We start from the raw sequence: 25,018 nt of genomic DNA on the forward strand, positions 1-25,018 counted from the left end.
CTTCTTCTCGCGAGATGGCAGCTTGACTTGAGTAAGACGCCTTGAGTGTATATGTCTTGTGTCTACAATCGAGCTCATACGGTCTCAGTTTCATCCGTCTCATCGACTCATGTCCTGACAAATGTCTTCGGAACCACCTGCTCAAGGAAGCAGTGCGGGTGCTGGCCCACGGCCAGCATCCGGATAGAGCGAAACTTGCACCTCATCACGCCAGCACCAATACAGATGACGTACACTACATTGCCCGAGAGGTCACTGTTCGAGCAACCATGAGGTCTACAAGGCCTCAGCTGAGCCACCGCGCGTCAACGCGACGCTCGAGATCCTAGTGTAGCTAGCCAGATAGGCCCAATTGATCTTTTGCCTAGTTCCGAGTTCATCAGGTTATGAGCCCCTGCAATCCACTGCATTGCATTCATAATCTTGATCTTGTTTTTTTCGCGATCTCGCGACGTTCCTGGCGATGCCAATTTCGCCCACCCTTGTCGACTGACGAAGCCTCGTCGAGTCGTTTCTTTTGGCCAATTCAGGCCCGTTATTCTCTTCCGTTTGATCTCAAACTTGGAGACTTTGTTGTACCTTTTTTTCGTGAACTCAGGACGTTCTTCCCCTGACCCATTACTCGAAGACGAAGCTTCCTTTGCCCCAGGCGTTGACGAGGAAGCTGCAGTTGACTTTTGATGACGATCCCCCCCCCCCAAGACCATCCAAGATGGCACAACAAACTTCAGCGATAGACGATGCCCTCAAGGCCCTACGAACTAAATTTCCTTCCAGCTGCAACACAGCTGAAGGGTCCTGACGACTGGGATGCCTGGTTGCAGACCCTGAAGGGGCACACTTCACTCAATCCACATACACAGCTACAACGAAAAATCAAAATAACCCAAGACCACTGTTCTGAAACCAAACACCTTACCCCCGATTCAAACCGTCACTCTCCCCCCCCTCCAAAGAATATCCGAGATTCGGCCTCCCACCTCAACAGAATTCAGCTTCAACACAAATGATTACTGAACAAAGAAAAAGTGGACCTGCATGGCAAGGCATCCCTCAGCTGTGAGTCAACAAACGTCGTCCGACGGAATAGAGATGATTCGGCCAAGAGCAGTTGAAAGAACAGTTTCCAATTGGTGTTGTGGATTCTTCTCGGCCGTCCGTTGCTCTGATGTGGACGTATCTTGACGTTGTACGCTGGGCAGCATGGTGTATAATCTAGTGATGCCAAGACGAGTGGTGACAGTGATATCAAAACCACGATACGTCCTTTTACACGCAATACGAGAGCAGTTTGTAGTACATGGTTCATCTGATATAGGTACTCCAGATTTGCAATGAATTAAAAATACATTCCTTTTCCAGCCTGCCACCGCAGCCCTCCCAGAGTCCCAACGAACGACCTCAGCTTCGCCTTATACCGAACCCTCACCTCAAACCGCACACAACCTACAGCGCTGACAACGGATCTAGTTCACCTTCCATTTCTACGTAAAACCATATCCGTCCCCGGCCGCCTTGCTTGGCCCACCGGCCGTCACCCTGTTTCTAGACTCGGATCTGCCGTAGGCAGGGGTAGGCCGATGCCATCTGGCGCTAATCTGTTTCCTCTGGCGTGAGCATACCTATCAAAGCGCACTTTGTTGGGGAAAGTGATCATTACGGGATACTGGTGATATATACATCTATATATATGAGTATAGGAATGAGAGGTGTTCAGGGCATACAGTACATCCTATATTACACTCTACGAATACTCACAAGCATTCTTCATCCGCACCTCAGGCCGTATTTTCACCTCGTTCGATTGGCCATGACACAGACCCAGAACCCGCCGAATCGGCGCACATACCGCGGATCCTGCCACTGCGGCGCCTTCACCTACGAGATTGACCTCCCCGAGCTGAAAATCGTCGTAGAATGCGACTGCAGCTTCTGCAGCCGCATGGGCAACTTATACGTTCCGACAAGCGAGGAGGCCAACTTCAGAGTTGCCAATGGGAGCGAAGAGGATCTCAAGTCGTATACGTTCGGGCCAGGAAGCAAAATTCACAAGGTATGCAAGTGGGCTCGAGAAATGGTTGCATGATATTTCTCACTCGGCTGTTGACTGGGTACAGTTCTGTCCGACATGCGCAACGAGCATGCTCTCGAGAATGCCAAACGGCCCTGCGCACATGAGATTGGTGCTGAACGTGAGTCTCAGCAGTGTGTGTCCGCTCTTCATGAAACAATTGCTCATGAGAAGCGAATAGGCCAGAGCCTTGCAAGACGTCGACGTGGACCTCTTGGAACGAAAATAGTAAGTAAGACTATTGCCCATATAAGCAGAGCTGGAAGTAACGGGGCAAAGCATCTTCAACTCCAAGATTGGCGACCAATACCAGCCTGCAGAGCACAAAGGAGGCATGCCGCCTAATATTGATGGCGGCCAGCTCTACACTGGAAGCTGCCACTGCGGTGCCATAACCGTGGCCCTTTCATGCAAGCCCCTGAAAGAGTTTGACGATGAGAGAGTCGTCGTCTGCAACTGTCGCATCTGCCAGAGGGTAAGTTGCGTCCTCCACCATGAGTTGATCCGTCGCTCTGCCACTATTCTAAGCTTGGCAACACAGAACGCATACGTTTGGCTCTTCCCAAGACCTGAAAACATGGTCCTCTCGGGATCCGAGGACGATATTGGCCGATATACATTCTCGGAGGGCCTGACGAGTAAAACGTTCTGCCGCACTTGCGGTGTCGGAATGACCTATCTCAGGAAGCAGCCCGTCGAGGACAGGGTACTGGCACCGAGTGAAACTTCATGCCGAGCGTGTTGCGTAGGCTACGCATCTCATCCAGTGAATGCGCGTGTACTGCACGCGGTAGACGTGCGCAAGTTGAGGTGATGGTCGAGGGGGGCAGCAGTAATTGATCCTTGGAGTCGATGGACAGGACTAGACGTAAGATACCAGTATTGCCACAGATTATCAAAGAATGCCAACTTCATCTTTCCACTTCTTACTCACAAGCCGTTTTGGTGCCTCTGAGTCCGTTCGGACCCCCCCAATCACCGCACTGGCTTCCTGAAATCAGTGTGCAAGACCAACACCTGTCCTCGCAGGGTTCAGCTCGAATGGAACGGTGATCTCTCTCCGATCTGGCTCCGGGGAACATACGCGACACGACACCCTTCTTTGTGCGCCACAGGCTCGCGGTTCAGGCTGTGTGGCCTCGATCCCGATAGCAAGACTCATCGAGAGGGTTGCACGTGGTAGCATTCGAGTCGTGTGTGCTCATCAACGCAGGATGAGGGGACCCCAGACGGCAAAACATGAAGGTCGCACCCTGCATCTGGATTCAAGGATGCCGATTAACGCTGCTCACGATGGCAACAGCAAAAGGCAACAGAGCAATGCCTCGATCGGGATCTGCTCCGGTCATGCCGGCCTGAGGGGCACTTCTTCGTAGGGTATGTGAGAAAGTTGGTCATGGGTTTCTGCGATATTGTAGCAGGTGCAGCACCGCTGGTTGGACGGCGACGATTAATACCGTATGCATCCAAACAAGTACGCGCATCCGCATTTAAAAGAGCTTTCTTTGGCCTGCAGCAGCACCAGGATGTGCGCGTCAATCCGCCACCATCTAAGCCAAGAAGCAGCTTGTGACCAGGGCTTAATTCGTACCATGGCAATGATATGCAGCTCCCTGAAGCTCCATCGCAAGCATGTTGTCGTGCAATGCTGCCCAGTATCGCCCCAGGATCCGTATCCGGAGAAGGCATCTGCGCCGTGATGAATATGTGCCATGCACGAGTGCTCGTGACTTGCCAACTTATCACTCAAGGGGGGAGCCGTCGAAGGTTCTACCTCTGGGAAGCATCGAGACCAAGGCAGCACAAACAGGCGGCTTCAGTGACGTCGATGGACACAAAGAGGGAGCGGCTGGATGGCTTCCCCGGATTGCCCCGCGGTCTGGAATGGACGAGATACGTACCCCTGTCCGGCACGATGGCAGACAACCAGGCTGACGTTCCGGATAATTTCGATGGATAGGCGACGTCTGAAGGTTGCAGGCGCTGAAGAGCGGTTCGCCACAACCACAGCCCCTTTGGGCATCCAGCCATTATCGTCGTAACGAGACGCACTTGGCCGCTCAACATTGGGCTTGGCTGCGAGCATCCGTCATAAGGCTGCCGCCAAGTCGTCGATCCCTTGCATCCTGCTGGATCTTGTTGGATCTCGCCTCTTCTCTTGCTCTCATGTACCAGGACCCAAGGAAATGTTCTTAATATCAAGGTTCCTCGATATTATGTTCTTCTGTCATGGCTGAGGCCGACATTGCTCGCTCGGGAGAGATGACCATCTGCTAGCTGTGGTGCGTGAGAAACAGAGAGAACACCGGCTGAGACGGAAAAAGGATTCATGAGTCGATGCGGGTAGCCTAGACCCGGCACGAGAGGTCTGCCTGCAGCCAAATATTAGTAGCACTACTGCATGCAAGTACACTTTCATACACACGACCAGCCTCTGAAGTTGCAGGCATGTGGTTCGAAAGAGCATGCAGCTGCAGCAGCAAATATTAGCTGTTGGCTGTTGGCTGCTGGCTGTCCCGGCATCCCTGCCGCCACTCGTCTGTGCATGAAGCTTCCCCGCACGTCGAACCGCGTCCGCGTCGTGCTAGCCGGGCCGGAACCACCCCTAAACTCTGACCATTTCAGCCAAAATCAGCCATCAAATGTTCTTTGATGTGTGTGGTGGCTTATACGTAGGTATGGATCTCGTATGTCGTTGTCTGGGGTGGTGTTGATGGTCTGGGGGTGGCGTGGGGGATTGACGGCTTCTGCCTGCTGAGGGGGACGAAGTTGGGCGAGCCAAGCTGTAGGCGATGCGGAATGGGCTGATTGTTAAGCAGTCATGCGATGCAAGCGAGATGGGCGGACAAGATGGAGAACAGCATCCCACGCTCTGTCTGTTTTTCTCTGGTAATTTGTAGAAGTGGCAATGTGTAAGAAGAGCTCGGGTGGAATCGGAGAGCTTCTCTGATATCTCGATGCTGCTGAGAAAGAAGAGGGAGCAAGGCAAAAGAGGGAAGAGAGTGAAACGAACCTCCGTCATCGTTATTGCCCCTCCTCTGTCGGCACCACTCCGGCCTTTGATGTACAGTAATACCTTCAACACTCCCGAATCTCTCACGTTGAAAAAACACCAGCAATGTCCTCACTGGAAACAGCAGCTTCGCATGGAAATCCAACGACATCAAAAAACATCAAATCGAATTCTTGGGTCCCTCCAGCTGCACGTCCCGACGGCCCCGGCGGCCCAATCAACGATCCCACGCCATTCTGCAACCCACCCCGGAATTTCATTTCACGAAGCCGCACCCAGAATAACTGGGCAGATCGCAAGCATCCCTGCCTGGCGTCGACGCCACAGTTTTTGGCGCATCCCATCCGGTCCTTGTGCCGTTTGTGCGCCCATCCCACCTATGGCAGCGCCCCAATTGCCCTGATGCGGTACATGACAGATGGAAATGCGTCATCAGAATCTTGATAAGTTCGCCTTGGTGTCTCTTGGTCTCGGAGATGGTCGTGTGAAGGCTGCGATTTTTGGGCTGTGCCGTCTTACAGTAGACTGTTGCCAATCATCTCTCCGAAGTGCGGAACTCCATCCCCATCCCATCCATATCCACATGCTCGTCCTGCCATGTCTCCTCGTCTCACTATTGCCATCTCCACCAAGTTCCGTGATGCTACGGCTTCCTTGTGGCTGCCAGACGTCCTCGTTGTGCCCCGTACTAGCATAGCATGTCTCATGTCGTCTTGAACTGGCGATGCTTAGCTGCAACCTTGAACTCGCTAGTGAGCTGCCATACTCTTAGCCTGCCCACCCTTCTCAGACAGCCGCCTTGTTTGAACTATAATAAGTTGACCTTCCTCCTCCTGCTCCTCCTCCCTCTCCCTCTCCCTCCCCAGCTCTTCATTGCTTCCTCTTCTTCTTGTTCTCTCTCTACACCAAAACGACAACTTCTCTTCGCAAGACAAAGTTCCCCAACTACCAACTACTTCCACCGTCATGCCTGCCTACGAGTACTGTTGCCAATGCGGTGGCATGATTGTCATCAGCACGACCTGCACTTGCTGCGGCCACAAGCAGTGCTCTCACTGCCCGATGTGCTAAACGACTGTACAAGCCTCGTCAAGACGACCAAGCCTTGATCACCAAGTTCGTCTTGGCCGCCCTACTATAGATCTCACGACCACGTACTCACACCGTCATCAGCACCACATCAAGGCACAGCACGATACCTCATGAAGTCTCCCTCCAGCCGCCAGTAACCTCAAAGGCTGGCTCTTATACTCGACCTCCTACACGACCGAAGCGCCCCTTCTTTTCCTCTCTTCCGGAGTGGATCTCCGATGCGATACCCTTATTTCTCTTTTAACGACAAAGCACTCTTTGCGATCATCTCTCTGCACTTCTTGGGTTCATCGGTTTTCTTGGGCTACGGCGTGATTGTTTGCGGGCAATTCTGTACTATCACCATAGAAGCACACTGACGCTTCCTCTTTGGTCTTTCTCCTCCCCTCTTCCCTGCTGGATCGACTCGATTTGATTTACTGGGACGGATAGGATAGCTTATAATCCATGAAGAAAAACAATACAAAACAATACAAAAACCTTTCAATCAAACCCACGACCCTCCTCGTCAGTACACTTCTCACCACCAACACTCAATAATCCCTAACCATAAAAAAAGTCTTACCCTCCACAGGCCTCTCCTTAATCCTAAACCCAAGCTTCTCATAAAACGGCACAACCTTCCCATTATCTCCCGCAACCCCAATCCAAATCCCCCGACTCTCGCTCCCATCCTCCATCCTCACCCCCCTCACGCTCCCAACAAACCTCTCAATCAACTTCCTCCCCCACCCCCGTCCCTGAACCTCGGGCAGCAAATCGATGTGCATCGTCGCCTTGTACTCCGCCAACAGATCCTCGTTGCCATCCACCAGCAACAAACGCGGGCTGTACGCCAGCCGTGCCAGAACCACCTCGTTGACGCTCCCGTCCGCCAGAAACAGCGGCTCCTTGGCCTCTAGATCCTGCGGTCGCTGGACCTCCTGCGAGACGTCGAGAACCCCTTTCACGTACGAGTCGTACGCGGCCACGAAGGCGGGGATGTCGGGACACCCGATGCAGTACCCCACGGGACGCCCGGCGCCGTCGTCGAGCACGAAGCATGTCGTTGGCGAGAGGTGCGTGTACTGGTGCGTCCAGACGTAGGGGGCCAGACGACGGCCGGGCGCGGACGAGGCGAGCGCGGGATTGAGCGTTTCGCGGCACTTGTGGGAAAACAGAGTGTGAGAGTGAGATTTAAGGGGGGGGAGTGAGAGTGAGACTGAGAGAGAAAGGGTCACGAGGATGGGGAAAAGATTTGGCAGGGCGGAAGCTTATCGTCACCGTCAGATCTCGGCAACCGGACACAAGCCAAGCATCTGTTTGATGACATCTGGGGAAAAGTTGGGGGAAAGCTGGGGGAAGAGGCAAACAAGCTTTCTTATTCTTCGAGACGACTTACAATGTGAGCCATGCCATCAAAGTCGGAGGGCTTGTACTGTCGAATAAACGCCATCGTGTTATTTTTTTTTTTTTTTGTCACTTTGTGGTCTCCTTGTATAATCTCGTGATCTAGTAACGAGAATGGTCGCGAGGACTGATGAGTCTAGATTGAGGGTGTCAGAACTTGGTGCAAAATCGGCCGTTTGGCGTGTTTCCCTCAGCTTCGCAGCTTCAATCTCACGCAACCCCGCCTTGAAGTTCAGCGTACCTACTATTTCTTGCCTCCTCAGTTATCGCGTCGACAATAGACGACGTAAAGGAACAGGAACAAGAAACAGACCGATATTTTTGAATCAGACAATGTGACACCGCAACGGAAACTCGGCTCTCATATATTCATAAAGGATCTCAGAATTATGGTGTTGTCAAACGGTAGAAGAAGAGCTCGCACCGTCAGATCCCGGAGAAATAACCCCTCCCTCTCCGTTATTCCCCAAGATCCCCTTACCTTACGTGGGGGAGAGATGCAAGACAATTACACAAAGAGGATCAATCCCGCCCTATCATCTCCCCCTTTTGCCGGTCTCCTGTCGAGTCACACACCGAAGCCAAAGGAAATGCAGCTAATAAAGAAGTGTGAGACCGCCAGCCGACAGACCCCGAAGTAACGTAACTCGCACGCCCTCTTTTGGTTCAGCTTAGGAGCCTCCAACAGGTCGTCCGAGGCCCCTCGGCTTGACCTTTGCCTTGTTTCCGGCCGGACGAGACTTGCAGACCAGTTGACCACCATTTCTCTCTGATTCGCCGATGCTATTCATCATACCTGGCACTTGGTTGTCCAGGTAGAAGCTCGGAGTAATAGAAACCCAGTGACCAACGGCTATAACTCCGACAACGAGCTTCGTCACAGCAGCGGCTCTCCGCGGGAAAAAAAAATGAACAGGCAAAATAAAGGGCACGCTACGGTTTCTTGGTCCCGTCTTTGAATTCACCTGAAAGCCTTCGTCCAGGATACCGATTGCACTACTTTGTACCTACACTAAAGTATCTGGTCGCCCAATGGAACTTGTCCGCTCCATCCGCTTCATGATACCATCAATCAAGTCTCCCAAACGTACGACCCCAGCCGCCGGTTCCCTTCCCGTGTGAATCGATTCCCTGTGTGCCAAGTTGCACTAGACCTATGTCTCTCTTTCGTAAGAGCAAATCCCGACGCCGTGATTATGATTTCAATTCCCGCCTGATAAGTGTTCCACCAGTAAATCGCTGCTTTACAGAGAAAAGAGGAAGAAGGATTGAAGAAGAAAGAGGGAAACAGAGTCGCTCCCAAGAAATCGCATCCCTGGATCAACACGTATATATGCACGCGCAAGTTGACAGGGTGAATGAGAAAGAACATGTCGCATAAAAATGACAAGGAAAAAGTGCATCAGAGACAAACTCGGAAGCGCACATGTCATGTCTAATAGGGGTACAGCCGTTATAGTATTACAATGCGGAAATCGGCAAAGGTATCTTTGTCGTCCTTTTCCCTTTGCCTCAGGAGGTTGAGCAGTAGGAAGCGACACCTCACAAGAGGCAAAATGAGTTGCGAGATGCGCTCAAGCACGCCTCAAAGGAGAAAAGGGGCATCGGCGGCCCTCAGATGAGGCCACCCGGAAGTCCACTGCCGGGGTTGCTTCCGTGAGGCATGGGCGGCCTCACGCCGTTGCTGGGAGGAGGAACGTTTCGCGATCTCAGGCTGGTGCCTTCGCTTGTGGCCTTGCGCAGCTTTTGCCGGCGCTGGGCCAGAGTGTCGTCATCCGACTCATCCAGAACGGGAAAGCCTCCGGGGAGTCGCGGCGACGGCATGCCATCCTCGCTGCCTCGGCCCAGGGTTTTGCGCCGGGGATTGATTGGTGGCAGCGGAGGGGCCGCCGCCGCATTCGACAACAGGTTCGGCGTCGACGCCGTCGCTCCGGCGAGGCTGCCGTTTCTGGATCTCGCGCCCATGCCGACGGGAGAGGCCATCGGGGAGGGCTGTCCCGCCTCGTAGGGAGGACGCTGTCGAGCACTGGGAGGGCCATGTCTCATACCCGGCGCGCTTCTGGCACTGCCTGGCGGACTAACCGGCATGTACTGGTCGTCGTATGCATTCGATCCGTTCCTTAGCCGCATCGGTCGAAGTGGAGGGGGGCCTGTGTTGCTCGTTTCCGAGCCGCTCCTCTCTCGCTCAGAGGGCGCTCGCGAGCCTGCACGGGAGGTTGCGCGAGAACCACTTCCATGCCGAGACTCGTCACGCGCCTTTCTGTTAAACATGGCTGGTGGAGGGCCGACGGCATCGTGCGACGCCAATCGTGCGCTCATTGGAGGTCGTTCCGAGGCTCGTGGCGCTGTTTCCGGATCCTTCATCTTCTGGAGCTCGAGGCGTGCTTGGCGGAATGCCTTGAGACCGACGTGGACGTTGTCCTCCTTGTCCGTCGAAGCTCCCTCGTCTGATGGTCGCTCTCGGGCTTGCGTTGACCGCCCTCGACGCGAGTCATCTGCGGCCTCCGTGGATCCTCTGCGAGATGGCGGCAGACTTCCGTTGGACGTCGACGACATGACCATCTTCATGGACCTGGGCTGGCTCTGGTCGCGAGCGTGGCGGTCAAACAGCGAGGTGTGGCTAGACTTGGACTTTAGGATGCCCAACGCATTCGTTCGCGGGGGGGGAACATCTTTGGGGCTCTCCAAGACTGACGCAGTCATCGGAGACGGCCTGTCCATCTCGGAATCCACCATGGAGCCCAGCTTCTCGCGGACGCGTCGGGCGCCATCGGCAAGGTGACGGGCGAATGCATCCTCCTCCCTCTCTGCGTCGTCGTTGGAAGCCCTGGGGCGGGAAGGTGACCGGGACATCGCCGGCCGTCCATGGGTGGCCGATGGTGCCGAGCCTGGACTGCGGTCATGATCCAAGCTCAGGCCGCTCTGCGCCCTAGCCGGCTCCGAATCCTCTCCCGGCATGGGATAGATCGAGGAGGCGTTGCTGTCGCTGCGCAGATGAGCCCGCACCATGCCACTCAAGCCGCCGGTGTTCGGCCCCAGCGTTGGGGAGTCCTGCGGGGCGGCAGGCATAGGACTGGGCGCAGCCGAAAGGCTGCCAGACAGCCCTCGGGGGCCGAGCGAGAGGGGGGCGGGGGTGGCGGACCCCTTGAAGGCCGGATGATCGCCGTCGTCGGGCCTTTCGACTGACAGACTTGGGTTTGGCGATCTGATGGAGTTCAGGGCTCCGTTCAGCATGGACGAGTCGTCGTCGCTGTCATCAAAGAAGGAAGGGGGATCTTCAGGGGCCACTGCTTTGGCTGCCGCAGGTTCGACCTTCTCTGGTTGCGTCGCTGACGCAGGCTTGATATCTGAAGTGGCGGAGACGCTGGACTCCATAGAGCGGTGGCGGTTCACCGGTGTTTCCCGTCCCTGCTGAAGCTGTAGCTGCCGCTGGGCATAGGTGGAGTCATCGTACTTCTCAGCTGGTCTCTCGAAAACGCCCATGGCCGTGGCCTTGCCCCTGTCGTTGGGCTGGATAGCAAGCATCGGATGATCTTCTGGTTCGCTCATAGGGGGGCTGATGGGCGGGACGCCAAAATTGGACTTGGAGAGGCCAGCGGCCGGAAACTTGGAACTGGTCTCAGAAGGAGATGCGGATGCAGAGTTGGTGGCCGAGGGAGTGAACGACCGCAGGTTGGGGGCACTAGCCTTTGCCAATATCGGCCGTCGCTCCAGAATGCGATCGCCAAAGACACTGGCAGTTGGTGAAGCCCCGTCGGGTACCGCAGATGCAAAGGGGCGTCCCTTGGACAGGTGGTCCATCCTGGACATGGCTGACGACTGCTGGTCTTGGAGATCACGGCTTAGGCCCTGCTCATAGAGACGTCGTGTCCGGAGGACGCTCCGCTCCGCAGAAGACGACGAGGTCGATGCCGTGAACTGAGAGTCCCTAACGGACGGCGCGCCTTGCGAAGTAACCGACGTCGCGGTAGAGTAGCGAGCGGCAACAGACGAAACTGTTGAGCTTGTCTCTCGTCGCCGACTAGTCTCAGACCGGGACTCTGACAGCAGTTCTGACTGAGACTCCCGCAGTGGTTCCGACTGGGGTTCTGACTGAGGCTCGAGGTCTGCCGCCTCGTTGAAAGAGGAATCACCTCCTTCGGCCATCTGCCTTTCCTTCTCGGCCAACCGCCATTTCTGGAAAGCCGACATGCCGACATCATCCTCGAGTAGCGTCCGGCTGGACATGGGGCCGTCCTTTCCCGCGCCAGAGCCGTTCGCCGGGAGCCTGTAGACTTTTTGTCGGCCGCCAAAGAGAGTGTTTCCGTCCACAGGCTTCGCCCGGTTCATGACGCTTCCAGAGTCATCAATGTTGAAGGGCTCCAGACGGGAGATGGAGGGCGATCTTATGGACTCCACTTCGGCTATATCTTGTAGCCCTCCGAGATTCCAATTTGATTGTCCGCGGGGGAAGAGTACGCTGTCATCGCTCGCTTTGCCTACCTTGGTGGTAGGGTCGTCTTGCTCGCGCAGCATAGAGAATCGAGCCGAGAGTCCAGTCATCAGCAAGCTGGTTCTGAAGTCGTCGGTGGGGGGCAGAGCACTGCTGATGTCGAGTTCGGGCTTGGCTTCTTCGCTTTGGCCTTTCTTCTTGCCAAACATTCGAAAGGGGCTGGAGGACTCGGACTCCATCGACGGACGGGCACTTTCGGCCTCTTCCTTGCCCTTTTTCTTGTTTCTGAATACGTTCATTTTGATCGGATGGCTCAACTATAGGCAGTGGCGTTCTGAAACGAGCGAGTTGGACCGAGCGAGTTGGACCGAGCGAATCGGATGTCGTGTCGTAAGTTCATCCACTGCGTCCTGTGGATGTCGCGTGGTAATCTGAACCTCCAGCAAAGCCGTCAGATATCAAGCGCAAAAGCAAACCATAGTATATGTGGCAGACGCGAGGATGAGGGCGATGGGTCAAATCAGGTTTGTATCGTCCACCTCTTTCCGCAAGTTGCGCCAGCCTGCTTATTTTTTTTTTTTACCCTTCCTTTCTTTCGTTCCTTTCCTTGTTCCCTTTATCTCGAAATGTCGCGTGTTGTCCTCTATTGGAATGCGAATACGTTGGCTAGAAGAGAAATGTTGACGTACCAGGAAAGTGCCAATGGGAAAATGGGATGCCAAGCCTTGTAACGAGAAGGCGAAAGGAGAGAACGAATAAATAGAAGAAAGAATTGCGAATCCGATTGCCGAAGAGATTGAGAGAGGCCCAGGGCGCTGTCAAATGCAGGATGCCTTTTCGAGAGGTGCAGCGAGACTTTGCGCTGTGCGTGACGGTCGACGGGTACCTGCAGGACAGCCTCGCAGCAGAATGGGTGCCCAGAAACGGCCCTTGGCTGTGTTGCGCGTTGGTTGTCGATGGTGCTGCAGGGGAGCAGCTGCTCGGACTCGCCACTCAAAAGGGGTTTATGGGCGTAGGCGTCGTAAGACCAGGAAGCGGAACACGATGAGGAGTGTCGGGTATCACAGAGCCGCGCAAGAGAGCATGCTTCGAGGCGGCAGCTATCGACAAGGCGCAGTCCAGTCGTCGATTGCAAACACGGCGGTGACGGACGGTAACCTCGAAGCTGATAAAGCGCTGGGCGGAATGAGTGTGGGCGCGGTGGGCGGACGGAGGAGCGGGAAACCAACGACTTCGCCTGCTGGACAAGAGAAGAAGGGGAAAAGAGGGCCAAGCTGGTCGCTGGCAGAGGCCGTGAGCGGATGAAGAGGAGAAAAAAAAAGAGTGGAGAGAAGCGTGCGAGCCCGGCAAGGGTAGAAGAAATTGGGATCAGGATGCCGGCGATGACAAGAAGGGGCTTGAGCTCGACTGGAGCTGGCGATGGCCTCCAGCTCTCCATCCGCCGGGCTAGAGCCTAGTGTGCCTGGCACCTCCAGGGCTCTCGTGCCTGGGCGGCGGGCCGCTAACCACAGGCCGCTAGCCACTAACTTCAGGGCCTGGCAGGCCTGGCAGCCACTCAACGGCCTAGCGCCCACTGGCAGCGCCTCCACTTGTACCCCCAGTCTCCGGCCACGGCAGGGGGGGGTTGCGGGCTGTGGACCGCCTGGGAACAGGGGCCGCCCAGACTTTTGTCTCTGTTCAATTCTGGCTTTTCTGTTAATCTGCTGATCCTTTGTGGTCAATTGTTGCTGTTGCTGTTGCTGTTGCTGTTGCTGTTGCTGTCGTTGTGTGGACAGACTTGAGGTTATGGCGAGGAAAGACGACGAACGAGTCGTATGTAGACGCTTTTACGCGGCCCTTGCATGCAAGGTGCAGACGAGCGCCTGATTGGTGGAGAGGGTTGCAGGTGGTCGTTGAACCAGCTGCGTGTCTTGGACAGTCTGCTTTCCCCTGATTCACCGACATGGACAAACGTGATGCAATGTGAAACTTTGGCCTCAGACGCTGCTCCTTTCTTCTCTCAACTTGCCGTTGAAGTGCCAGATATCTACCTAGTACCTACCTTACCTGCACGTAGATACTTCATACCACCTAGCACTCATCTTACCCTTTTTCGTACTTCGTGGTCAGACGTGAAAACTCTCAGAGATTAGCTGCCCAGGGACCAAGGGCAGGTGCAAACGGCTGCGTCTCAGCTTGGTCTTAGCTGCCCGCCTCCCACACAACACGGCGCGACAGTCGCGCAACTAGTAGTGGTACAGCTTGAGGGCAGCCCTGACACTTGCACTGCTAGTTTATACCAATCTCTCCCTTACATCACATTATTGCTTGTTTACACCTCATCTGCTGTTGGCATGAACCCCGTTAATCCTTGATCACCCACTATGGCATCTGTCACAGCGGGCGACTCGAAACTCAAACATCCATATATCGCAGCCTAGTACCTTGTCGCCTGACGGGCAATTCGAGCCCCAATCGCAGCTCAGCCGACCGGAGGGATGGCATGGTAGCGGTCGGTTCAATGGGTGATGCGCCCGTTCCACAGCATGCATGCAAGCGATATTCGTCACCACTCAGCAACAGGCACTCTGTCGCCGCGAGAACTTCTGTCGCTGCTCCGCATTCACAGCCGACGTGCGCATATGTACATGCACCTGCAGAAGGGGTGCTCAGGTTGACAGTGGCAGATGCGTGCTCGGGAGATGCGCTCGGAGAATGCTCCCTCTCCCGATGTAAACTACGTGCCCCAGATACCCCCTCGTACGGAGTGGCGCATCAGTTGCTTGGTCCAACAGTAACAATGGGATGGCATTGGTCCTAGAATGGTCTATTGGCTCGGAGAGCGCAGAGAGGTAAGAAGGTAGTCGAGCTGTGGGCGCATTCCACTCGTACCTTATAGACAGTTGGGTGGGTATACGGAGCATGCCGTACAGTTACTGATACGCGCTTGTAGATCAGGAGACGTGGAAAAAGCAATGTGATCTGAACTGCAGCTGAGACAGATTCCCCTTTTGCTTTTCTCGGCCTCGAGACTCGCCGGCCAAACGACCGACAGCTCGGAAAACAAGATGCCTACTCGAACGGGCTCATCTGTACTGGCAATTGCAGCCAGAATCGCACCTCTGTCACCACTGCTCCTGTTGCGGTCATTTCCACACCTCTGTGATTCGCCGGCGCACCGTTTGCGGCTGCGAACGATTCCTCACTCTGCATCAGTCGCATCGACATCATGCAGCCCTCTGGCCCAATTCCTTGCGGCAGGTTGTATCTGTACCTGGACAGCCATATGCTGCCCAACCGCTTGCCGCCCAGCACCTCCACCCGGGTCATAGCGCCTACATTGCATCGGAGCTCCATCGCGCATGCAGGTGCTGTTTAGGTAGATGGGAGGGCTCTCCGCGCCTCGCCGCTCTTCGTCCGAAACAGCCGGATGGCAAAGCGATGCCTCGGGACATTCGGGCACAAGACGAAGCACGGCAGCAAAAAGGGGGTTCCATGGCCCTTTGATACCAGCGAGAGCCTCAATTGGATACAAATAGCACAGGTGTCATCGGGTTTCACATGATCGACACAAGCTAATCAATCGCTCCCGCCGAGACAGCCAACCTTGATGCCAACGGCTTTCGTGACAGATGCCGACATACGACCGCACATAGGCCGGCGTGGGGCGTTTGGGAAGAAGGTCGAGCCAAGGTCTCGCTTGGCATGTCGTTAGTATATGCTGCGTGCGTGAACCTCCCTGTCCTGTGAGACATGAGACAGTCCTTCTCGTAATCGGATGGCGTTTCGTCTTTTCTTTTTTTTTTCTTTTTTTTTTTTTTCCTCTGTCGACCCACCACATGCCCAATTTCATCCTGAAGCCCAAGATAGACGAAGCGACGATCAACTCGGGCCGCTAATTCGTCTCCATGTCCGAGAAAACGTGGCTATGGTGATGGCATCGCCAAGGGAAACCTCGGCAACTGTTTGGCTCGTCAAGCGAGTCAAATACTTACCGCTTTGATAGTGACCGGCAAGCCACACGACGGAGCTCTCGAGTCTGTCACAGACTCATCTCCCAACTCTGCCATAACGGCCCGGCAGTGCGACAGCTTGCCAGAGCACGGTGACTTCAAAGCAATCTTATTCAGACCCGGCAAATGAGGCTGACAGTTCTCCCCGAGGTCGGTACAGGCATGCATCAGCATGTACCCACTCCTAGGTTTTACTAGGTAGTCTGTCACCCGGGATTCTTATAGAGAGCGGATGCTTTGGCGGAGACTTCAAGGGCACCGACGTGGGCCATGGAATCACTTGACGTTCTACTGCGTTCGTTCTTTAACAGCCTCCTATTTTAGACTCAGGGCTTGGAGTCGGTTTGGGTCTTGCCAGGCATCTGAAGAGGCCCGCGGGAGCCGGGATCAGGTCCGTGACCAAAAGTGTGCAAACACCTGTGTGCAATCACTTGTACTTCGTACTGCATACCAGGTTCCGGCCGAGGCAAATCTCCCCCACAAACGTGCTGCGTCAAGGCGACGAGAACTTGACCAGTAGCACGGGCGCCATGACCACTGCCCTGACGAACCCCGTTGCACACGTTGAGGTACGGAATCATAAGGAGACCAAGCCTACACATAACGTCAAGCTTCGCAACTGTTCCAACAGATGCAACGTTTTGCTGGTGGCTCGCAAATTGCCTTGGAATTCGTTCTTCAAGCAGATACATAATCTACATGTCGCAGCCTTTGAGCTGTACCGTTGACCGTGGAAATGGGGAAAAAAAAGAAAAAGAAGAAAGGTTGAAATTAACAAAAAAGTGACAATCTCAAACCCACCCACGAACGCGGCTTCCCAGAGAGCAGCCCCGCTTCCCAAAACTCCCCTGACCGACGCTACGCACCGCTCCCCGTTTCAGCGGGCCAATCAGAAGCCTGTTCCTGACGCTTAACCATATCCGGAATTTCTTCCCCTGACAAGCTGTCCAGGGGAGGAGCGGTTGGGACGGACGGCAGGGGCGTGACTAATGATTTCCAGCCAATCATGGGCCTGCAGCGGCGGCATGAACTTCGCAGCCGCGCCAAATTCCGAAACACGCAGAGCGGTTCAGGAAGACGGGCTGTTTCTTCATCTCACCAGATGCTGGCACCTGGAGCTGGAGCATCATATCATGGCGCGCCTGATTGGCTGCTTGTGTTCGTGTCCACGGGAAGGAGATGAGCGGCAGTCGGTTCTTTTCCTGGCTCCAAGGAGGTACGTACTACCTTAGGTAGCCTACCTAACCCAACTAACCTTACCGTCTCTACAGGCCTTTTGACGACGCCATCGTCAACGGGACGGAAATCGCCTCATTCGCACCACCCAGCGCCTTATCTGGTCCGAGCATCAAGCCATAATATTGACACCCCGCCGGCAAAACTCACTGCCATCATGCCGAACAATGACAGCGACAACGATGAATGAAAAGGCCATGTGTTTCCTCGGAGCCTTTCAGCGCTAGTCTCCGGCACGGCAGCGCAGAGCCTGGGCATTGCGGTGGCCCCCGGGAGCCCAAATTCCACGGAAATGGTTGAATAGCAAGGCTAACCCGGCAAAGCCACGTTGACCGCGCTTCCATGTTGAACCGTGCGCCGCGAGAACCATGTTCGGGGCTGGGCATGCGGGCTAGCTGAGCTGACTCTCGGGGATGGATGATGACCTCGTTCAAGTGCTTTTACAGCCCTGTGAGCGTGTCTTTCACCCGAGCGAGATGCGGCGGTGGACTACACGTACGGAATGCTCATGAATACGTCGCTCCCTGCAAGCAGGGCGGGATGCTCAAGCAGTCACACAGAGCTGGAGTTGTTCCTTTTGTCTTCTACAGACGAGGAATACGAGCGGAGATGGCGATCAGCCTCCACCATGATCAGCGTGCCGAGGATGGCAGGTACAGGAGACGCTCCGAATGAACGGGCAGCGCCGCGTGCCTTCAAGATTTTACCGCTGAGATGGGTAGATGGAATTTTCTCATCTCCGATGGATAGGGTTCCATCCGGCTCGGCTGAGCTTCCCGCGGTCGGCAACACGTCAGTTTTTGGATATGCATGGCGCCCAACCTGCATCCGCGGCTAGATGCGATGCCTCAGGGGAGGCAATGCGACGTACATACAACCATGGCGCTCAAGTCTCGAACCACAGATGGAAGATGCGCCAGAAGTCGAGCGCTACGATCCTCATTCTCGTTGCTTCTGCGCAAATTCTGGCGGCAGAACAAGGGCTCTTCGCACATGTGCTTTCAGGCAAAGACCTAGTAGCGCAGAATATTCCGGAGGAGCACATCGATTGGCGCGGCTCTCATCAAGTTGAGACCTCTTCTCCCGCCGTGCACGATGGGCAGCATTTGACGAACTACTACTACAATTCTCCAGGACCTGACTAGTCCAATCGACGATTGATGGGGCCTCTTTCATTCTGCTGGTTTGCTGCTCTAGGCCAGCGCAAACGAAAAGGGACGCTACTGTCGATCCATCGGCGTGGGTGCCGCTACCGCTGAGGAGCAGAAGCTCCGCGTTTCTTCATGGAAGACGATCAGAGGACGGGGACTGTTCCGTTCACGTCCTTGTTGATTTTGAGTCCTGTCGTCATTATCGCATCGCATACGGATACTACGAAGCACGGAGCAGCAGCCTGTTACTGGACGGTAAGCGGAGTTTTGATCTCCCCCATATTGCGCCCGGGGCACGAAGTACTAAGGTGGGCATGGCAATTGATACCTTCGGGAGTGGCTATTCAGCACCCGACCTGGCTAAGGTAGGTATGAAGCATCCCAGCAATTCAATATGAGTACACGTTTATCCGTTACTGCTACTGCCACGTAGGCATAACTAGATAGGAGAGTCTACTCTCTAGGTTGATACCGACGAAAGGGAGTGTTATTTCTTGCATATACCCGCAAAGATCCATTAGAAACAAACACTTGCTTATGATGGTAAGTGGTTCTGTTCGCCCGCCTGTACGCTAGATGACCACACGATCAGAATCATTCTTCACGCCCTGCCATACCCCATTCTGTCCGCCCTTCTTCATCCTCTTCCCAACTATTCGACTCCAGACCAGCCGCCAGTTGTCCGGCAAGTATAATCTGAGCAAAACCCCATAGCAAAGCTCAGCACGGTGACCACCTTCAAAGGCGCTCGATTGGCGTCCAAATGGCGAGTATCTTTGCTCTTTCGGCTTGAGTGTCGTGAGGGCTGAGTGTCCACTGATTTTTGCTGCCATTCGCACTGAACTTTGGGGAATTTAATGCATGCTTTTCATGAAGTTGTGGCCTCAGAGAGGGCTGATGTCGCCGGTGAGGTCATGTTTGTATGGCCTTTGAAAGAGTCGGTTGGGTGATGAAAAGTTTATGAAGGATGTCGTCGGCTTATAACTATGCGCGCATCGATATGACAATAACAGCCACGGCATGGTGGCCAGTCAGCACATGCAGGCAGCATCATGTTAAAACAAACCTCAGTCATCACCTATGCTCCCCCCAAGATTCAATCACATCCATCATGAAGCCTCGAAAGCAACGCATCATAGCATCAAACACGAATCCATCACGATCAACAGGATAATTAACAGAGTGAGTTAATACAACACAAGCACTCCCATGCAAGTGCTTTTATAAAGGTCTATTAGCCGCCATGTTGGAGCCACAATAATTCCAACGGCTCCTCTCCTTTCACAGACAGACAAGTCTGAGTACCTTAGTAAGGTAGATAAGTACGTAAGGTACATGTATATAAGTAAGGGAGATGCCATCTATGTAATTAAGAAAATCAGTGCAAAACAGCGCAGCAGCAGGTATATATGCATGTGCGAGACCGCCCATTCAAACGTTGCGTAAACATCATGCTAACCATTATACAAAACCAATATGAAAAACGCATATTTCTATCTCGCCATCAACGCTTTTTTCCAACCAGATTCTTCTTGTCTGGAAATCGTCGTAAATCAATCAACATCTCTCATCGCATCTCCGTCTGTATATGGTGTCTAAACCCGAGGAATAGGAGATCAGAGAAAGTAGAATAAGGAGTATGATGGTGAATCGAAGAGGGGAGAAATGGCTGGGTAATTCCAACGTTTGGTTTTAATTATCATCTTTCTTTCTTCTTCTTTTCCAGAACAGAAGCAATTAGGCCTTCTTAGGCTTCTTGGCGTTCTTGAGCTGCTTCTTGGGCACACGAGCCAGCCAGTAGACAAACAGCGCGGCGGCAATGTTGAAGATGATGTACGCCCAAATAAGGCCAAAGTTCCTCCATCGCTCAGAGTAGTGGCTGCCGACAGCAGCCAAGTAGGTGTTGGTCTCGGAGATGCTGCAGTAAACGCACTCGTCCGTCGAGTCGGGGTTGGTGATGTTGCCGTGGGTGACATCGATGAACGCCTTGAGGTACTCGCCGCAAGTCTGGTTGGCAGGGGGCTGCATCCTGACAAACTCATTGTCGGCACAGTACACCTTTGTGTTTGCGACAGCAACCGATAACATGCCGTTGACTAGATAACTGAAGGGTGAAACTCGGTACTGAAGAGGGGGAGAGTTAGCAAATATCATTTTATGGTCTCAGGCTTGCAGGTTTACGAGGGAGGGGGCTTACCATGAAAATCCAGAAGCGAGGGAGAGAGTCCGATGTGGCGAGGACACCACAGAAGATCAGGCAGAGCGTAAACATCAAGTTGGCAATGTTACCACCAGCCTCGGCCGTTTCAAAACCAGCAATGATAAAGGTCGAGAAAGTACCGGTGAACAGAAGGAAGGCGAAGATGAAGAGGAACATGAGAGCACCGCGCTCAGTGACTTGGCCAGTCGGCTCGGCGTTGCGGTAGAGACCAACAGGATAGTACCAGCAAAAGTACATAATCACCGCCATCAAGCCGTTCCAAGGCAGCTCGACAATGATCTGAGACAGCATGAATACCTTCCACGAGTAGACCTTGGAAGGACGCTCGCGCACTTCATACAGAGACCGCTGGATGACAAACTGAGGCATGGACTGCTGGACAAGCTGGCCAAAGATGGTAAAGAGCTGGAAGATGGCAAACATCTGGTTCTGGAGACCTTGCTGGGTGTTTGGCGCCTTGTAGAAGATGAAACCGATGAAGAGAGCAACCAGGGTGCAGAGGGCAGTCTTGGAGTAGATGTAGATGGGTGATCGCCAGTACTGCTGGAAAACACGGTGAAGGTTCTCCTTCAGCTGGACAAAGAAGGGCGCGGCAAACTCGTTGTAGCTGGTAGGGTCATCTTCGACATTAGCCTCGACCTGAGACCTCTCCTGCTTGATGTTCTCGAGCTCGGCCTGCACAGCCTTGTACTCTTCGCTCTCGCGCCAGGTCTGGAACCAGTCAACGTCGGTGTGAGATCCGGGCGCAGCGCCGATAACCTCGAGCATCCACTCGGCTGGGTTGGCCTCGGGCGGACAGGGGTGTCCTCCGTTCTTCTCGAAGTAGCTGGTCAGCGTCTTTGAGTTCTCACCGATATCGCCAAAGTACACAGTCTTGCCACCCTTGGCCAGGAAGAGCAGGCGGTCGAACCGCTGGAAGAGCATGGCAGAGGGCTGGTGGATGGTGCAAAGGACGGCTTGGCCAGCCTTGGTCAACTTCTCCAGAAGATCCAAGATGGCCCATGAAGTTTGGGAGTCAAGACCAGAAGTGGGTTCGTCAACAAAGAGCAACAGGGGGGGCTTAGCGGCAAGCTCGACACCAATGGTAAGACGCTTGCGCTGCTCGACGTTGAGACCTTCACCAGGGACACCAACAACGGCATCGGCGTATTCTTGCATATCCAGGAGCTTGATGACCTCGTTCACGTAAGCGAGCTTCTCCTCCCTAGGGACGTGAGCCGGTTGACGGAGAAGGGCGCTAAAGTTGAGAGCTTCTCGGACGGTGGTGGTTTGCAGGTGCAGGTCTTGCTGTTGAACATAACCAGTCTTGCGCTGGAAGGAAGCGTCACGAGGCCTTCCGTCGACAAGCATTTCACCGGTAATGACACCCATGGACGTACGGTCGGCCAAACAGTCGAGCAGAGTTGTCTTTCCAGCACCAGAGACACCCATCAGGGCCGTCAGGGTACCGGGCTTAACCCAACCATCGACGTGATCCAGGATGCGGCGGGTCTCGTTCTTGATCTTGACATCGTAGCAAACGTCATGCCACTGGAAGACTGAGGTCTGCTGCTGGAGAACACCTTCCTTGGTTCGCTCGGCAGTCAGAATGGGGCCAATGTTCGCCATTGCGGCTTCAGGGTCGTGCGGCTTCTTCTCGGCATGGGAAACGGCGGCAAGCTTGTGGCGACGTTGATACATGAGGACTTCTCCCTTTGACTTCTTCTCGGAGACAAGCTCGGCAGCAACCATGTAGGTAGCCAGGAAGAAGACGGTGAAGGCAATGACAATACCCCAGTTGCGCCAGCGGTTCTCCCACTCGTAGCCAAAGGCAGACTGGACATAGGCATCGCCGTTGACATTGGGCTGGCCAGGAACGGAGCCGACAGAGCTGCAGACCTGGTGTGCGGAGCTGACGTTGGCATACTGAGGGATGGCCTTGGAAGGAATGAAGTCGACACATTCGAATTCCCGGTTGTGGAACTCGTTGACCATGAGCGCCTCAAAGGCATAGCTGAGAGGATCGATGTAGCCAATCCATCGGCACCAGCCCAGCATATACCGGGTGGGCAAGACGAATCCGGTGAAGATGACCAAGGAAAGAATCAACAAGGCAGCCGGGACCAGAGCCTGGAACAGGGTTCGGGTGGCAGATGCAATCGTTCGGAAAATCATGGACATGACCAAGACGTTGGAGAAGGAGATGAGCAGGAAGAAGAAGAAGGCGCCCGGTTCTCTTCGCAGGTTGGTCATGAAGTAGAGAGTAAGATTGAAGATGATTGCATTGACGACCTTGTAGGGCAAGTCAACAAGCATAGACGCAATGGCTTCAGCCGAAGGATGGTACAAGGCATATCGAGCGTGTTTTTCCACAATGGGACGTTGCGCGTACAGGGTCAGAATCTGGCTCGAGTGTTAGTTGACTAGAAGCAAAAGACAAGGTGTCGAGGATCTCACCTCGAGGGCACTGGCAAAAGCGTTCATCAAGCAAGCAAAGAAAAGCAAGCTGCCACGCTGGAAGAAGCTAGAGGCATCCGACTTGAGGTTGTAGAAGACACTACCGATAATGAGGGCCATGACGAAGTTACCGATGAGAGAACCGATGGAGAGGCTGGGATCTCCGGTCAAGCGCTTCCATCCACGCCAGAGGCAGAGCTGGATCTGCTGAGTATAGGACATGGTATAGGGAGACTTGGCGCGCTGACCCTTGGCTTGCTGAGCCGCACGTGAGGCGCGGAAGGCTTCGGCATCGGGGCCGTTGATGGGGTGGGCCACCTTGTACTCTTCAATCTCGGCCTGCAGAGCCTTGTACTGCGCGCTGTTCTTCCACGCGGCGGCGAACTCGTCAGGGGTACGGGGCGCCTTGCCTTCGAAGCCGGGACGGACGATGCGCTCGAGGGAGGAAGTCATGGAGGTGAGGAAGTCAGGGGTGGTCTGACGGGCGGGGCACTCGAAGCCAAGGTCGATGAAGTACTGCTTCGCCTCGTCGGCTCGGCCAAAGAAGATCTGGCGACCCTCGTAGAGGACAACGGCCTTGTCAAACACGTCGTAGGCGGACTGGGGCGCCTGGTAGATGGAAACGCAGGCAGTGCTGCGGAACAGCTCCGTCTGCAATCGCAGGGTCCTGCAGAACTCGATGGCGTTGGCCGAGTCGAGACCTCGAGTCGAATTGTCCCAGCATTGCAGGGGCGCGCCAGACAGGGCAGCCTCCGAGATGGTCACACGCTTACGTTCACCACCGGAGACACCTCGAATGTACTCGTTGCCGACTCGGGTGTTGACGGTGTGAGAAATACCAAACATGGCCATGACGACATCGCGCAGATGGGAAGCAAAGGCGTTCCTGCTGAGGCCCTGGGGAAGCTGTCGAGGCTGTCTGGCTCGGGCCGCGAACGTGAGGGTGTCACCAACGCTCAGCTGGGGAAAGTGAACGTCCACTTCGGCGGTGTAGATTGCCTCACCACGGTGGTGGGTGTGCATCTCCTTGGCCGAAATACCTGTGGCACATCGAGTCAGCGGTGCTGGACGGAACGGCATTGTACAAGCCAAAGCGCGGGAATCGACTGTAAGCGGCGGCTTATCCCTTGACGGCTGTGGCACCATGACGGGACGACGGTGGACCAAGATGAGATGAAAAGTCTAATTCACATCTCACTGCCAACTTCAGGCCCCTCATCCGCCATCGCATCAAGAGACGGGGGATTCAGCCCCCATTACCTGTCCACAGCAATGCTGTCCTCGCAGCCGCAACCCCTTCCAACGAACAAAAACAGGGGGGGGGGGGGGGGGGGGGGATTCACTTGCCTTGGTAGTTGAAGTAGGCGTCGTCATCGACGTAGATGCCGTTCATCTCGCCAGCAATCGTCTTGAGGAAAGTCGAACATCCTGAGCCCGGAGGTCCAAGCACGATCAAGAGCTCGCCATTGTTCACGATGCCGTCGAATTGGCGCAGAATGTCAATCCGCTGCTTGTTGTTGGTGATCAAGCTCTTGGCCCAACCCGCGAGCGAAAGCCAGACGTTGGCGACATCCTTCTGGTAGTCGGTGGCCTCGCCGAATCCATGGACGTTGAGGTTCTGGAAGCAGACGCCAGCAGAGCGGAACGAGCCGCCATCCTGCTGCACGAGCTCGACGATGGCCTTGGCCCACTCCTTGCCGCTGAAGTTTGGCGAGGCAGGGTTGAGGGGTGAGTTCGGGCCGGCGAGGAAGGGGTTCTCAACGCCCGAAGCCCGCGAATATGAGCGGGCCAGGGCCTCAACCACCGACGTCCTCCGCTGCATCTCCTTGGTGTGCTCTACAGAGGCATCCTCGTCGCCATCTGCATCCAGCGTCCGCGACGGAGAAGCCTCCTCCTTCTCGTTGAGGGTCTCGGCAGCTTCATCGCGGACGGGCGTCTTGGGCGCTGTGCTGCCGTCAGTGGTAGAGCCGAGCTCTTTGGTTGTG

General features: G+C 54.7%; 5 protein-coding genes across 5 annotated transcripts; 3 read left to right on the forward strand and 2 right to left on the reverse strand.

Annotated features, from left to right (window-relative positions):
- Nucleotides 1–1,810: 1,810 nt before the first annotated feature.
- Nucleotides 1,811–2,841, forward strand: CCMA1212_000433 (uncharacterized protein; the record flags this gene model as incomplete). Its single annotated transcript, XM_073697901.1, has 6 exons — nucleotides 1,811–2,053; nucleotides 2,118–2,192; nucleotides 2,253–2,299; nucleotides 2,351–2,546; nucleotides 2,613–2,777; nucleotides 2,839–2,841. The coding sequence occupies 6 exons, from the start codon at nucleotides 1,811–1,813 to the stop codon at nucleotides 2,839–2,841; spliced, it is 729 nt and encodes a 242-aa protein (XP_073562926.1).
- A 3,868-nt stretch (nucleotides 2,842–6,709) lies between these two features.
- CCMA1212_000434 (uncharacterized protein) lies at nucleotides 6,710–7,611 on the reverse strand (the record flags this gene model as incomplete). The annotated part of the gene is made up of 2 exons (XM_073697902.1): nucleotides 6,710–7,321; nucleotides 7,558–7,611. 2 exons carry the CDS (start codon nucleotides 7,609–7,611, stop codon nucleotides 6,710–6,712), a joined length of 666 nt encoding a protein of 221 aa, XP_073562921.1.
- A 1,568-nt stretch (nucleotides 7,612–9,179) lies between these two features.
- Nucleotides 9,180–12,296, reverse strand: CCMA1212_000435 (uncharacterized protein; the record flags this gene model as incomplete). The annotated part of the gene is made up of 1 exon (XM_073697903.1): nucleotides 9,180–12,296. The coding sequence occupies one exon, from the start codon at nucleotides 12,294–12,296 to the stop codon at nucleotides 9,180–9,182; it is 3,117 nt and encodes a 1,038-aa protein (XP_073562920.1).
- A 745-nt stretch (nucleotides 12,297–13,041) lies between these two features.
- On the forward strand, nucleotides 13,042–13,302 carry CCMA1212_000436 (uncharacterized protein; the record flags this gene model as incomplete). The annotated part of the gene is made up of 1 exon (XM_073697904.1): nucleotides 13,042–13,302. One exon carries the CDS (start codon nucleotides 13,042–13,044, stop codon nucleotides 13,300–13,302), a length of 261 nt encoding a protein of 86 aa, XP_073562923.1.
- A 4,551-nt stretch (nucleotides 13,303–17,853) lies between these two features.
- On the forward strand, nucleotides 17,854–18,370 carry CCMA1212_000437 (uncharacterized protein; the record flags this gene model as incomplete). The annotated part of the gene is made up of 2 exons (XM_073697905.1): nucleotides 17,854–18,017; nucleotides 18,064–18,370. 2 exons carry the CDS (start codon nucleotides 17,854–17,856, stop codon nucleotides 18,368–18,370), a joined length of 471 nt encoding a protein of 156 aa, XP_073562922.1.
- Between the last annotated feature and the right edge of the window lie 6,648 nt (nucleotides 18,371–25,018).

The sequence above is a fragment of the Trichoderma ghanense genome (assembly GCF_004382785.1).
Source record: "Trichoderma ghanense strain CCMA-1212 chromosome Unknown scaffold_0, whole genome shotgun sequence".
NCBI classification, from domain to species: domain Eukaryota; kingdom Fungi; phylum Ascomycota; class Sordariomycetes; order Hypocreales; family Hypocreaceae; genus Trichoderma; species Trichoderma ghanense.